General features: G+C 43.7%; 5 protein-coding genes across 5 annotated transcripts; 2 read left to right on the forward strand and 3 right to left on the reverse strand.

Moving 5' to 3' along the window:
- Nucleotides 1–302: 302 nt before the first annotated feature.
- Nucleotides 303–2,655, forward strand: L199_003171 (uncharacterized protein; the record flags this gene model as incomplete). The annotated part of the gene is made up of 3 exons (XM_064888907.1): nucleotides 303–483; nucleotides 567–2,460; nucleotides 2,547–2,655. The coding sequence occupies 3 exons, from the start codon at nucleotides 303–305 to the stop codon at nucleotides 2,653–2,655; spliced, it is 2,184 nt and encodes a 727-aa protein (XP_064744979.1).
- Nucleotides 2,656–3,270: 615 nt separating this feature from the next.
- Nucleotides 3,271–6,081, reverse strand: L199_003172 (uncharacterized protein; the record flags this gene model as incomplete). The annotated part of the gene is made up of 4 exons (XM_064888908.1): nucleotides 3,271–4,517; nucleotides 4,575–5,282; nucleotides 5,352–5,804; nucleotides 5,868–6,081. The coding sequence occupies 4 exons, from the start codon at nucleotides 6,079–6,081 to the stop codon at nucleotides 3,271–3,273; spliced, it is 2,622 nt and encodes an 873-aa protein (XP_064744980.1).
- Nucleotides 6,082–6,439: 358 nt separating this feature from the next.
- On the forward strand, nucleotides 6,440–9,598 carry L199_003173 (uncharacterized protein; the record flags this gene model as incomplete). Its single annotated transcript, XM_064888909.1, has 9 exons — nucleotides 6,440–6,979; nucleotides 7,062–7,140; nucleotides 7,194–7,484; nucleotides 7,552–8,194; nucleotides 8,253–8,365; nucleotides 8,432–8,781; nucleotides 8,859–9,027; nucleotides 9,109–9,400; nucleotides 9,469–9,598. 9 exons carry the CDS (start codon nucleotides 6,440–6,442, stop codon nucleotides 9,596–9,598), a joined length of 2,607 nt encoding a protein of 868 aa, XP_064744981.1.
- Nucleotides 9,599–9,822: 224 nt separating this feature from the next.
- On the reverse strand, nucleotides 9,823–11,588 carry L199_003174 (uncharacterized protein; the record flags this gene model as incomplete). The annotated part of the gene is made up of 2 exons (XM_064888910.1): nucleotides 9,823–11,503; nucleotides 11,569–11,588. 2 exons carry the CDS (start codon nucleotides 11,586–11,588, stop codon nucleotides 9,823–9,825), a joined length of 1,701 nt encoding a protein of 566 aa, XP_064744982.1.
- A 370-nt stretch (nucleotides 11,589–11,958) lies between these two features.
- On the reverse strand, nucleotides 11,959–13,520 carry L199_003175 (uncharacterized protein; the record flags this gene model as incomplete). Its single annotated transcript, XM_064888911.1, has 4 exons — nucleotides 11,959–12,067; nucleotides 12,131–12,181; nucleotides 12,301–12,362; nucleotides 12,498–13,520. 4 exons carry the CDS (start codon nucleotides 13,518–13,520, stop codon nucleotides 11,959–11,961), a joined length of 1,245 nt encoding a protein of 414 aa, XP_064744983.1.
- Between the last annotated feature and the right edge of the window lie 822 nt (nucleotides 13,521–14,342).

The raw sequence follows: 14,342 nt of genomic DNA on the forward strand, positions 1-14,342 counted from the left end.
GCGTATTGCCTCGCTTTTCTCATTCTCTTTTCTGATGACGTAGCTTTTTCTTCATCCTTCAACCGACAATTTACTGTCTACACTACAATCGATATACACAGTATCAACGACCTATTGCTTCTGACTGTTGCGCACTCACTGCTTGCTTTTCATTCATCACCTGCAACCTCGTCGCCCCTTCGGCTGAGCCAATATATCGACATCCTCATTCACATAACAAAACAGACCAATATCAATCATTACGGCTTATCAATCACCTTCCATGTTAACTTCAACCGTATACTAGAGATTGTTAGTACATGATGACTTTGTTGGCCAAACCTTCAAGGTCATATGCGAACGTGGATTATGATCCGAACGGATTGAGTGCGGTGGGAAATGCACCTTATGGATCATCATCCTCAACATCCACCGGCAAGAAACTTCTGAAGAAGGATAAGGATCCCAATAGGGTAGAAGGTGGATTCAAGACGTATCGACCTCGTGAGTGACTCATAGACTATGGGTACATTTGGTTGTTACAATCAACGCACCAGCTGATCAATCATCTCTGTCCACTTCTACAGCTCTTGCCGAAACGCATCTTCGTCGACCATTGGGATATGACCCCCATCCTGATTCTCATTTCGCACCTTTACCACCTGCCTTCCACCTAAGTGGAAAACACAAGAAAGACGCCGCATTAGCAGGACAGAGAGCAGAGCTGGAACATATCTTACAACCCGAATACAAGTCTACATACAGCTACGATATGGACGGTGACTCGTCCAGTATAGCCGGTCCATCAGGTCATAAACATCTATCGAGTCGTACAGCCGGTGGACTAGATAGGAAAGGTAAATCACCAATATCGGCCGCACTGAGACCTTCTACCTCCATATCAAGCTTTCATCAACATTCCAATAATGGATCAGCCGGTGCGAACGGTGGAGGACCAGGTAGGAAGAGCGGTTCGGGAAGTGGAGTGTATATCGATTCTAATGGGAAATTACATGATACGGAATTTGATCCATTTGGACATATATCTGAAATGTCCAGAGCGAAATCCCGAAGAAGAAGTGCATTTGGATCAGATAGGAGAAGAAGTAAAAATGGATCATCATCCAGTTCGTCAGATTCAGGAAGTGAAGTTCAAGATAATAGCAATAATTATGCGACTAGAAGAAGTACAGATACGACCGGAAGAGAAAGGGAAGAAGAGGAGATTAGGAAAAGGTTGGAAATGGAGAGAAAGAGATTGGATGACGTTTCGGGTTATGCGGCGGCTAGAAGAAGAAGTATGATGTCTGATAGATCTGGAAGACCTTCGACACCTTCGATCAAATCTACCAGTGAAGATGGACAGGGACAAGTACCTAATGGATATGGAGCACCATCGATATATACTACCACGTCAAGCCTTGCTCCAACAGCTATGACGGGTAGATCAAGATCACAACATGTACATTACGTTCCATCACCTCTCTCACCTACTTTCAGCGGCAATCAAACTCCTTCGGTATACTCTCGGACACCCCAGACAGCTTCGACGACGGAACATAAAGTACAAGGTACCCCGCCTGAGAAAACAACCGAGAATACTTCTACGATATCACACAATAAATTGCATAAAGAGAGGGAAAGAGAGACAAAATCGAAAGTCGAAGTTACGAAAGATGGTTCAAAGAAGATAACAGGATTTGATGCACCTGTATCGCCGATCCCACCTCATACGCCAGTGATGGAAAGTCCCAATGGACATTTGTTACCTCACGCACCATTGACTTCGTCATCTGGGAGGTTAAGTCCTGCATTACCTAGGTCAAGTATAGATAGTAAGCGGGAGAGGATTCCCAAACCTGCTGAAAGGCCAAGAGAAGAATTGTTTCCTGAGACTCCAGCTCAAATCAAGAAACGTGAAGAACGAGAGAGACGTTTGGGTATCGGACAAACCGCTTCTTCTGCTGTCGGTTCTTCAAGGTTGCACAATCGGTCTACGACGAGTGGTCATAATCATAATGGATTAATGGTCGATACCATCGCAGCATCAGCAAGTTCCAATGCAAGAGGGAAATCTAGAATCTTACCCGAGATTGAAATTGTAGAAGATGATGATCCTCGAATTGTTTTCCCTCCTGAAGGCAAATCAACAAAGATTCAATCGAAACATGACCACGTCATTAGAGGACCTTTCTCACTTGCTCTTAATGCTACTGGTGGAGGTGCCGGTTTCGGAGGGTCAGAAGCCGGTGATTATACCAGTGGAAGGAGGGGAAGCTCTTCTAGATCTATTGGAGGGGGTAGTGGACATAACAAACCACCGTCTACGTTGGTAGACGAAGATGGAGGATACTTACCTTCAAGATGGGCATCGGGAGATAAAAGTTTGAGAACGACCGAAGGGGATAGAGAGAGGTATAGACCTATGGAATGGGTTAGTGGAGGTGGAGCGGAGATTATAACTAAGAATGATGAGTGGCAGTGAGTATATTTCTCCTTAAAAAAAAACCTCAAATAATGGATATGTAGGATGAGATCACTGATGCTTTCTTGATGTGTTATTATAGTCCATCGACGAAAGATCAACTAAAGAGGAATATGAAAGATATAGCTACAAGTGCGAGATTCAGTTTGTTCAGAACTAAAAAGAAGTTATTGAGAAAAGCAGAATTATGATCATCGGAATCAATTACCTCAGTTCGTAATCTCGAAAAAGACGAAGAAGGCTGCATGGTGGTTTGTAGTGTAACGTCTTACCGACCGAAGAAAGTAGTCGAAGATGGAAGTAGTTGAAGATGGAAATGGATTGAGCAAAGTACACGAAGCTCGGAGAGAGAAATATGTTAAATTATATTTCCATTTACAAGATAACAAAACAGAACCAGTTGTATTTTCCTTTTTCATTCTTACACTTGTAATCTCTTTTTTTGATCATTTGCTCTTCAAGTGAAAGTATATGTTTCAAGTAAGACTATCCAACCGGAATGTAGCTTTTGTCGAAGTGAAGTGTAGTCGGCTCTCGATTGTTTTGTGCAAGAAATGTGAAGTTCCGTTCTTCGCCAGAACAAGCATACGAGCGATTGCTTAAACACACAGCTCCGGCAAAGTATATCACATGAATACATAGCATGAGTGGTAAAATACAATAATAATAGAGTGAATATATATACAGGGTTCAGAAAATGGGTCGGCTATAGTTCATTTTGCTTGATTCTATATATGTGATTTCACTCAATATCGATCAGAGGAAGAAGGGTTTTGGGTCATGGTAGATGTTAACAATGGATATGTTCAGTGAAGTTGTAGTCCTTGTTGACTACGAGATTTCTGTTGAGCAGCTCTTGACCAAGCTTTCGTCCAATCTTCTTCTTCCTGTTCTTCGGTCGCATGATGTGAGTGAATGTTAGTGTTCTTCAGTGGATATGAAACGTGATTGGCTAGGTAAGAAGAGTAAAAGATGTCAGATCCAACTTGAGCTTGATGATAACCGTTGGAATGAGTTTGATTTCGATTTACATCGACTTGAGGTGGATGATAGCCATTAGAATGGGTTTGCGATCGCTGATGTCCGATAGATGGAGCTTGAGGGCGTGAGAATTGATTGGCATGAATCTGATGTGGATAATTCCCATTGTGATTATATTGAGGTCGATCAATTCTGTCAGTACTAAAACGATTGACCAATTGATGAGAACCATCACCATTAGGAATTTTGCTCGAAGTCCCATTGGACCTGTATCGGTTGAAAGGTTGAGGAATGTGTTGAGGTTGGTCATATCTTGCCGAAAAATAGGATGAACCAGCACCATGAGTGGTGACGGATCTTGAGATTCCATTCAAAACACTTGGAATGATCGTGTTCAAGTTAGCATCTTGATGAGTTCGGTCAGTACCATTATATCTCGAGGTGATCGACGGATCTCCTTCCTTCACAGAACTACCATATTGATTACCTTTGATGGTTTTCCCGCTCAATATCCCTCTGCCTGAATCAGCTTGATCTTCATCGGGTTTACTAGGTGTGAAGAGCTTAACTTTGGTATTTCCACCATTATACGATTTAGTAGATACAAGATGATCGTTCAGACTCGGGTAGGTGGTGGATGTTCGTAAGTGATCGGTAATTTTTTGAGTGTCGGCATAGTTATATGTAGTTGATCTGGAAGGAAACATGTTTATAGGTTTCCGAAATCTATTAGCGTACGTTGGGTCTTCGAATATGTTAGATTTCCTAGCTTTCTTTTTAGCTGGACCGGCTCCAGGTCGACTTGTAATTGTAGACCAGTCTTCTTTCTCCATTCCATCGATCGATATGGCGGGAGACGGGGATCGTTTCATACCTTCGATGGGGAGATCATTGTCTGGGAAGACAGAGGAGTGCGGTGCTGGTTTTGCAAGGACACGAATGGAATTCTGACGGTATGTGGAAGAAGATTGAGGGGTTTGAAGTTGTTCTTGATGAGCTTCACCAGGACTGGTTCCGTCAACCCTTATTCTTGGATAAGTGGATTTAGAGCCGGATGTATGCCCATGATTTGCTGATCCGAATTATCAGTGAGGACCTTGAAAGGATAACCAAAATGAACTGAACTCACCTACTCTCCCAGCTTCCTTCTCCAAAAGTCCGACATCGTCAATATGTGTGAAATGCTCACCTGCCCGTTTGGGCCGGGGTTCAAGTAAGATCACAGGTTTCTTGCTATATTGATCCAGTGGTGAACTAGATGGAAGTACTTCGGAAGATGAATTCCCCGCTTGTTCAATATTCCTCATAGTGGAAGAGGAAAGATGAGTAATCGTAGATGGTTGATCTAAAGATATCACCTCGTCGTCGAGAGGTGTGGCGATCGTTTGTGATTTACCATTGGATTTGTCGCCCTCACCTGTCAAATCTATCACATCTTTCCTGGCCATCCGAGATACCTCTGGTTCCCTCGTATCACGAAACATTTCGGCAGTCTTCTTCGCGTGTACTTGGAGTATTTCGTCTAGATTCATTACACGTTGTTTTTTCCTCAATTCACTTGGTGATAGGGCTTCTCCCTTCTCCTTTTGTTCTGGGAAATCACCATTCTCTTCTGCTTTCATCTCATCTTTCTTACTTGATTCGGGTACTCCGCTGATGATCATATGAAGCATTTCGGCTCCTATCCTGGCGGTAGGCTTCGCATCATCATTCTTGTCATTCTTGCCATTCTTCCCTCTCCCTTTCCCTTTGCCCTTTGGATCCTTGACTGGCAGATCTTTCATCTTTTCGAAACCTTGAAGGATGGGGTAATCGTCGTTCGGTTCAGCACCCGCAGCTATCACCCAGGTCAGCGCAATACGACATGGTCTGTCGATGAAATAAAGCCACTGGGGAGTGTACTCACGTAGCATCCCAAACTTCATATCATCCTCTCGGTCCTTCCAAGCCGCTTGCGCGGCCTTCAAAGCTTTGTTTCTCGCTCTTGTAGCAGCAGCTTTCTGATTCCTTTGCTTCCTCTTCTCCTGGGCAGTCGTTAAATCGCTCAGTTTGTCCATCAACTGCTTCTTCCTGGGTGGATCTTTGGGTATGGGATTACCAAGAGGATCGTACCATCCACTATTTCTCACTCTCTTCACTACTTTCACTTCTGGTTCTTCCACTACCTCGTCCTTCTTCTTGCTGCCATTTGCCTTTGGCTGAACATTCGTCCTTGGCGGAAGGGTTTGAGTTCTGCTGAATGTGGCTGTGGATGAAGTAGGAACAGGAGGTTTGGCTGACGCAGGAAGTGTTCTTGTGCGTGAAGTTGGGTTGTTTGAGGAAGACGGTTCAGTCGAAGAGGACGTATCTTCTTTCCGAGCTACATAAAATGATTGTATCAGCTCTGCGAAGTGGAAATAGGGCTGCCGATGAGAAAACTCACCACCGTTCTTACTGTTACTATCCCCATATCTCGCCCTTCTAGCGGCAATGGTGAATGGCGTTTCTGTGAAATTGACATTCTCCTTCCTCGAACCCAGATCCAGCTGTTGCATCAGGTTGCCCGCCGGCAGCTCATGGGTATCTAATTCGCCATCGTCACCGTCGTAATCGGGAGAAGGGGTACGGAAGGGGTCTTCCCAACCAGTATCGCCCATGTTCGAGGGAGCACAGGGGGAGTATAACAGGTCACAATTGATGAGGTTTAAGTGGGTACAGGTTAAGGCAAAGTTGAGAAAGAGGAAGAGAACTAGAAGGAAAGAGAAAGACAAGTTGCAGGTGGTAGGTACACTTGGACAGTCCTCGAACATTTTAGCAATTTTAGCAGTCGCGTACACATCAACGCTCGGACCACGTGGTGATTCCTTGCTCGGACTACTACTACTTCGAATGTAAACCCAACATGTATTCTCTTCTTCTCTTCCTATTCACCTTCAAAACATTGCATCCATCTTTGCAGCTTGCTCAATCCACCAGCGAACCAAACATATAAGCAGCTGGGACCCATACGACATCATGGCGGAACCATCAGCGCCAGTCGCAGGACCAAGCAACACTTCCAACTCGATCACACGAACCGATGCCAACCTCTTGAACCAATTTGTCATAGAATATCTACAGTCGCATGGGTTTGACAAGGCATTAGCACTGTTCGAGCAGGGAATAGCAGAACAGGGTGGAAATAAGAATAAAGATAATAACAGCAAAGACAATGAGGAGAAGGGTGGAAAAGAAGCTGTATTCAGAGCACCAGGTCCGGTACCATTAGAATCTAATGTCAAGCGAAATATACCTCAGGCTCAAGCTGTATCAGCATCGACTTTATCCTCACATATCACACCTGAATTTGAAGCTCAGGCGAAATACATAATAGAACAGTTACAAGCAAAGGTGCAAGCGACTAATGCCAATGCGGATCAGGATGGTGCGGATGATCAGAATAAGGAGTTGAAAGATCAAGCTGCAAATCAGGATACACTGTTAGATCCTTCAGATAGGGTGGAAGGGTATAAAAGCTATAGAAGATGGGTGGATGGTGGTCTGGATTTATGGAAGGTCAGTCTACCTGTCCAACTTCCTACAAGATGATACGGGATGGGAGTTTATGCTGATAAGGTAAAATTTCGCCGGTGTTTAGCCCGAATTGGATAATTTATCTTTCCCACTATTCGTCCATACATTCCTGGAACTTGTAAACTTCGGCTTTCTCAAAACAGGTGAGCTGTCTATACACTACGTTCGTCTCAATATCTCACTCATGTAATAATAGCTCGGGACTTCTTTGAACGACATTCCGCGCATCATCGACCATTCCATCCTCAGGACATATCAACGTTATCGTCCATATCGACCAAGGAACATGTCAAAGCGAATCCTCTCTGCCAGAGAATGATAACGGACAAATATGTGATACCTCTATCTCGAAATGCGAATGATCTGCTTATACAATGGTTAAGTGGAGCTGGATTAGATGAAGAATGGGAAGCTGGATTGCATTCTGCTGCTGGAAGAGCGAAAGAAGCTATCAAAGGGATCGTGTTTTCTCGTATCAGTATAACGGGTGAGTTTTCCCCGATATAAGTCAACTTCGCATTTGATGGGATACCGCTGATACGCCATTCTTCCAGTAACAAGTAATTCAGTACCACTCGATAAGATTACGATAGCTACAAGAAGTGGTCTTATAGCTTCTGCTTTACCATCCTCAATGCCAATAGACGCTTTCAATACCGCTACCAACCTGAAACTTGGTCCACCACCTATGACTGAAAAGCTGAAAGAGCAAGTAGCGAGAACTTTGCAGGATGAAGAACCCTCTCAGCAGCAACCCAATGGAGGGGCGTCACCTGTCAATCAGCCGTCATCTTCTTTACCCAATGGACATCCTAATGGAACTACAAATGGAGTGGATGCAAATGGTGATGTGGATATGACTTCGCCTGCGGGTCCATTAGCCGATACACAGGAGAATCGAGAGAATACAGACACACCTGCACCTGTGACGGTGAATGTACAAGAGCTCAAAATTGAATCTGAGCTGGAAAAGGATAAGGATTCGAGCTTGATTAGTCCAGAGGAAAACGAAACTTTACCTCCCATACCGGCTGTCTTCAGAATACCAGATCTGAAAAGAGAAGTTGAAGCTATAAGAGATAAAAGGAAGATGATACGTTTAGGTCCACAGCAGAATGGCGATGTCAAACCTGGAAGTAGCTCGAACACTGTCTTGCCGAGTGTAGTAGCTTTTACCTTATTCGATCACGGTGAAAGGTAAGCTGTGTACATGGATACACTCTGCTGGAGTTTGCAGCTGATAAAATCTCACTAGTGCTTCCTCGGTTGAATTCTCAAAGGATTCCTCCTTGATGGCTGTTGGATCTTCCGAGAGCTGTATAAGGCTGTGGAGCTTGAAAGGAGAGAAGCTAAAGAAGAAATCTATAGGTGAGTCAGCACTCCCAGACCCAGTCCCAGTGACTATTCACGAGCTGATCCGTCCATATATCGTAGATCCATCAGACGGATCATTGATAGAAGATGAAGGCCAACCCTTCCGCAAACTCATAGGTCACTCCGGTCCTGTATATTCCTTATCCTTTGATCCATTATATGGTTCAGCCTCACCACCTTCCACTTTGCTCTCTTCCTCTCAAGATGGTACAGTCCGTCTATGGTCGATGGACACGTACTCAAACGTGGTGGTTTACAGGGGACATGGCAAAGATCCAGTATGGGATGTAGAATGGGGTCCTATGGGCGTATACTTCGCCACTGCTTCTCGGGATAGGACAGCAAGATTGTGGAGTTCAGATAGAGTGACTCCTCTAAGGATGTACACAGGTCATTTATCGGATGTTAATGTGAGTTTTTCCCCATTCGAAAACCAGACTACCAATATCTCAAGAGATGGAGGACTAATGTCAAGTCATATATGTAGTGCGTCCGATTCCATCCTAACTCGCTGTACCTAGCTACGGGATCCAATGATAGTTCATGTAGATTATGGGATGTCCAGCGCGGTGCATGTGTTAGATTGTTTATGGGTCATACGGACGCAGTCACCACTATGGCTATAAGTCCCGATGGCAAATTACTAGCTAGTGGAGGTGAGTCACCACTCTCCCAAAAATCAAATACTTCAACACCGATAAACGAATATAAACTGACGATATCGTTTGGATGCACAGGTTTAGATTCATCAATATGGTTATGGGATTTGGGATCTTCTCGACCGATCAAGAGGATGTACGGTCACAAATCTACCATACAATCACTTTCCTTCTCTGCCGATTCAGCAGTGCTAGTCTCCGGCGGGTTAGATTCGACAGTTAGATGTTGGGATGTGAAATCACCAGGAGGAGAGAAGGCGCTGTTGAATGAACCTACCCTTCGAAATGGGGGTGGAACGGGTGCAGATGATTTACAAGGTAGTTTACCGATGGGTCCTGGTAGAGGTAATTGGGAAGATGAACCTCATACGTGAGCTCTCGTTCTATTCCTGGACTGTTGGTTGATTTGAGCTGAAGGATCTTGTGTTGTGGATGTAGAACCGACTTGTTAGCCACTTGGCCAACTAAACGAACTCCTATATTGCAAACGCACTATACACCTAGGAATTTGTGTATGGTAGCTGGATCGTTCGTCCCTCCAAGTAACTCTTCCAAAGGTGTTCAGTAGAAGGTCCATATCTTGACAAGTGAATGTACGTAGAAGGAAGATCTAAAAGTTATATTTACATTTATATTCATGAGCATATAGATTACCAAGAAGAGATGACATGATAGTGATAGTATGAATGATATCACTCTGTAAGGTCCATATATCGTATATCATCTCTCAGTCTCGTTCAATCAGGTATATGCTATATTCAATGAATGTATACCTACAAGTTAAACTCTCGATCAAACCTTCTTCTTTTTCCTTGGCATGAGCATCGTGACCTTCTCTTCTTGTCTCTCTTTCCTCACCAACCCTGCTCCTGATTCAGGCAAATCCACCTTCCTCGGTATCACTCCAAAACAGCCCTCACTGCTTCCCTCACCGATTTCACCTTTGACAATCGACTTGACCTGCTTCAACCATATTTCACTTCCTTCAATCGCCAATGTGGTATTCGCGAAGTCCAAGTTGGTAAGAGCTGTAAGTAGTCGATTGATGATCTCAATCCGAAGCAGGGGTTCTTTCGGTATTGTATCAGGTCGGTCTGTAGATTGGGAAGCGGGGACGGAGGTTAGGATTGAATTTGACGAGATGGGTATACCTTTGGTTTGATCAAGTGATGCCTTCTCACTCTCCGGATCGAGCGATGTAATCGAATCGACTATTTCCGTCGTCGATGGTAGAGGAGGAATGACCATCGAAGATTGCTCATTCTTTTCTCCTCCAGTTTCACCCGTGATCTTGCTTATCTCACTTTCGATATCCCCGTTGATCTTGTTTTTACCACTCATCTCCAGAGTGAAGAATCCAGTAACGTCCCCTGCACATTCCTGTCTGAACCCTATCCTTTCCCAAAACTCTTTCTTATCTATCTTACTCAAGGCTATATGAGATGATTGTCTTTGATTTAGCTCCTCTTCCAGCTCTATCTCCTTCTTACTCTTCTTCATACTGGCTGATCCTGAAGAAGACTCTCCTTGTTTTTGCTGTTGGTGTCGTTGTTTGAGTGGATTTGGATTTTGTTGAAAACTATCCGTGACTAGTTCTTCTAAGAATCTAGTTTTGGGATCATCAGGTAGAGAGGGTATTAACGTTGCTAACGATACAGGCAAATTCCTCGAATTGGTATTGGCATTGGTATTCCCAGTAGATGTAATGGGATTATCGAAAGGTGGTTTATATTCCCATTTCAACCTTTCCGGCAGGTCTTTTCCTTTACCTAACAAGTCCAATGATTCAACTTGTTCATAACCCGGTAACAAATAATTCAATCTTATCCCTTCTTCCTGTTTACCTTCCTTAGTGGAATTGGTCGATTTCAACTTGATATGACTTATGACACTTTCTTCATAAACGTTTTTCCACCATTTACATAACCCCGCTCCCGACAGGACTTTCTTACCTCCCCCTTGAGATGAGTTGGCAAACAAATATTGGTTCTGCGATCTGGCGAATAGCTGGATCCGTACGTTTTGTACGTGCAGGAGAAAGAAGTTGAAGAATGATACGATGAGTAGTCGAGTAAGTGGGAGGACAGAGGGAGAGTATCCGGACGAGTCGACTTTGGAAATGTAAAGAATCGAACCCGACGAGGAAGATGAAGAAGAGGATGGGAAGGTATATAGGTTGGCTGAGATGGCTGATACTAACACTTTCTTGGGTGATTCGTCTTGCTCAGGGAGGCTCGTAGATGTTGACGATGATGGTGCATCGGTACTATCTTGATCTCGAGGTTTGATATCGGCGTTAGAAGGAAGGTCGGATGAAAGCACAATGAGAAAGTCCTGTTCAAAGCATTTCGGCGGAATGGGGGTGTGCGGGAAGATAGAGGAGGTTTTCTTAGGTTCTGAAACCAGGATCGTCAGACCGAGATCATGTCGGTTCGGAAGGGTAGAGAGCGATTGTAGTAGATGTGCTCGTAAGCTATACGGGAATGGTAAGATATTTGATCAGCTCAGAAGCGAGTACACTTTGTCAGTGTATCTCACCTCGACGTGGTGATGGTCATCTTGACTCGACAACGCTCCTCACGCGGCTCACTGCTGATCTTCTGAAATGCTCTAGGCAGCTGTCTTTGTTGGTGTGTATATATCTGTAGCGTTATGATAATGCAATGCAACGAGATAGCTATGAAGAAGAACATTACAAAATACAACAGGTTTCCGTGAATTTCTATATAGACTATTCACGCGCGGTGGAGGCAGTCCACTTTGTGGCCCGTCCCCTCTATTATATAACCATATGATTAATGTTAATGTCAAATCGTACAGCAGCAAACACCGTAAAGTCCTCGTATAAAGCTAAGTATCAAGAACATTCAAGCTGCAAGATAGAATTGCCTGAAAGTCGCAGAAAATGGAAATGATAACCCAAAATATCTATTCCTCATCATGCCACCTCCAATACTCCTCCATCCCCTCGACGGCTTCTTCCCAAATCCGCTTGACAGCCGGAGGTACAGGATCCTTCCACATTTTCGCGTGAAGGCTACAGAAAAGTGGAAATGTCAGTACGATATGCTTTGATTGAATGATTGAGGGGGGAACTTACGAGTAATAACCTTCCTGTATATCTGATATTTTGGGGAAATGGGAGACGAACCTGTATACAATGAAAATGATCAGCCTAGTCCGTTTATAATACAAATACGCGATATATTGACTGTTTATCACCGAGAGAAATATCGCGAAGACGATTTCGAATTCAAGATGATGACTCACTTATGATTCAACGGTGTCCAGGGATGATCACCATCCCAAGAGGCATAGTGATTGATGAGTGCCTATATGGAAGACAATCGCTCGTCAGCGGCTTCCCCGCTTCATAAGGCGTCAATCATTATGAAGGCTGATATTGGACTAGCTGATACTGAAACCAAATGGAGCGTGGAATGACAGACCCGCAAACTCCAACTCACCTGTTCCATATAAAACGTATCATACCCTTTCGTCGCTCTAAGACTCTCAAACAACCTTTCTTCAGGTCTGATCAACATAAATCCCGCATTTAGATAATCCTTATCTGGCACTGCCAACCCTTCAGGGGGTGATATTCTCAAATCCGAATTCTGTAAATACGTCTTGCTATTCTCTCCTACACCGCCTATTCCATGGGGTATATCTGATCCTTCACTGTTCCATATATCCTCTAGAGATCTCAAAAGGAGCACATCGTTATCCAAATATAGTATTTTATCGTATATCGTTAGGTTGAATATATTGAGTTTGGTATATTGATCTTTCCAATGACCATTCACTTCATCAGGTAAGTCAAAACCGTCCAACAACTCCACTCGATGTACTACTGCTCCTTCTTTCTTCAGTACATCCTCTGTGTCCATATCGATATGCGGTGTAGTGAGGATTATAACGTCTCTTGAGCTGGTCGCATCGCGAGTAAGTGGATCATGAAGGAGTTGATAGATTAATAATCTTGTTGATAAGAGGTAACTGCTATCGGATATTGACGATAGAAATGTAACGTATGCTTCTTTCTTCCCTATCTCTGACTGGTTGGAATGACCGGATGGTGACTGTGTCTTGGTCTTGGATATCAGACTTTCTACAGCTGGATGGATCTTTAGAGAAATGATTTGACTAGAGCTTGACGATTTGACGAAAGGATTTGTGATCCATGAGAGCACTACTATCAAGGCCAGCAACTGTAAAATGACCGATCGGAATTTACGTTTATTGGGATTGGACTTTTTGTTGGATGATGACGAGACGGGTGAAGGAAGTTTGTAAGAGTGTGAGGGTGATTTACTCAGGGGGTTGAGGATGGGTGAACTGATGAGACTGGTGAGTGATGAGGAAGATGAGGAAGCCGAAGATGATGAGCGAGATGAACGTGAGAGTAAAGGTGCTTCCGACTGGTCATTATTGTGAAATGGAGGTAAGCTGATCGATCTTCGATAGAACAGTAAATACATGCTCACCATATTGCTTGATCGTTTGCTTCTATACCATGTATTATCTATAGCTCTATTCAAGATGAATACAGTGTAGATTTACAAGCTAAGAAAGATGATCGCGTATATTGAGAGCGGCCTTTCGTCGAGTCGACCAGTCTCTTTCTCCTTTCCTTTCCTTTGTTGGTGTGGGGCTGTTAGGGCAATTTCAAAGGTATGAGGTCTTCTAGTTGACTGTTGTTTTGTGACCTAACAGAGTCTCCTGACTATGAAGCTGAGAGCTGAAAGTTCAACAAACAAACAAACAAGTCGATCCGTCTTCCTGTGGTCGATCCTAAAATATGAAAGATGGTATATCCGCAATCGTCAAATACTAGAATCTGAGTTCTGAATGATCGACCACGTCTTTCTAATCCAGTCGATCTATGGTATCAAGCGAACAGTGAGGCGAAAACAAAAAGAAAAAGACAGTCGAAGTACTATATTACTTTTACACGAAACATACCTGAATCTCAATTGAATCAACTTCGATTCCCCATCCCATATTCGATAATCATTTTTGAATCGAATTGGTAAGCTGTCGAACATAAAGATAAGAGACACGAATACCTTTTCTGTGTCCGTCCTCATAATCTCGTAAGCTTTTATGTGACTTGAGTGACTTATTCCTTATCCGGGATCCTGCGCCATACAAAACGGGTGTGACCGAACCATGTTTCCCTTAGGGTTTTGATGGTTCCTGAGTGATAAACCTGAGTGATCCTGAACCAGAAGAAATCGATCGATCACGACATTCAGCGTAAGCATCACCAAGCAATTCACTTGGCATACCCCTTGGCACTGTACAGCATA

The sequence above is a fragment of the Kwoniella botswanensis genome, chromosome 1, assembly GCF_036426115.1.
Source record: "Kwoniella botswanensis chromosome 1, complete sequence".
NCBI lineage: Eukaryota > Fungi > Basidiomycota > Tremellomycetes > Tremellales > Cryptococcaceae > Kwoniella > Kwoniella botswanensis.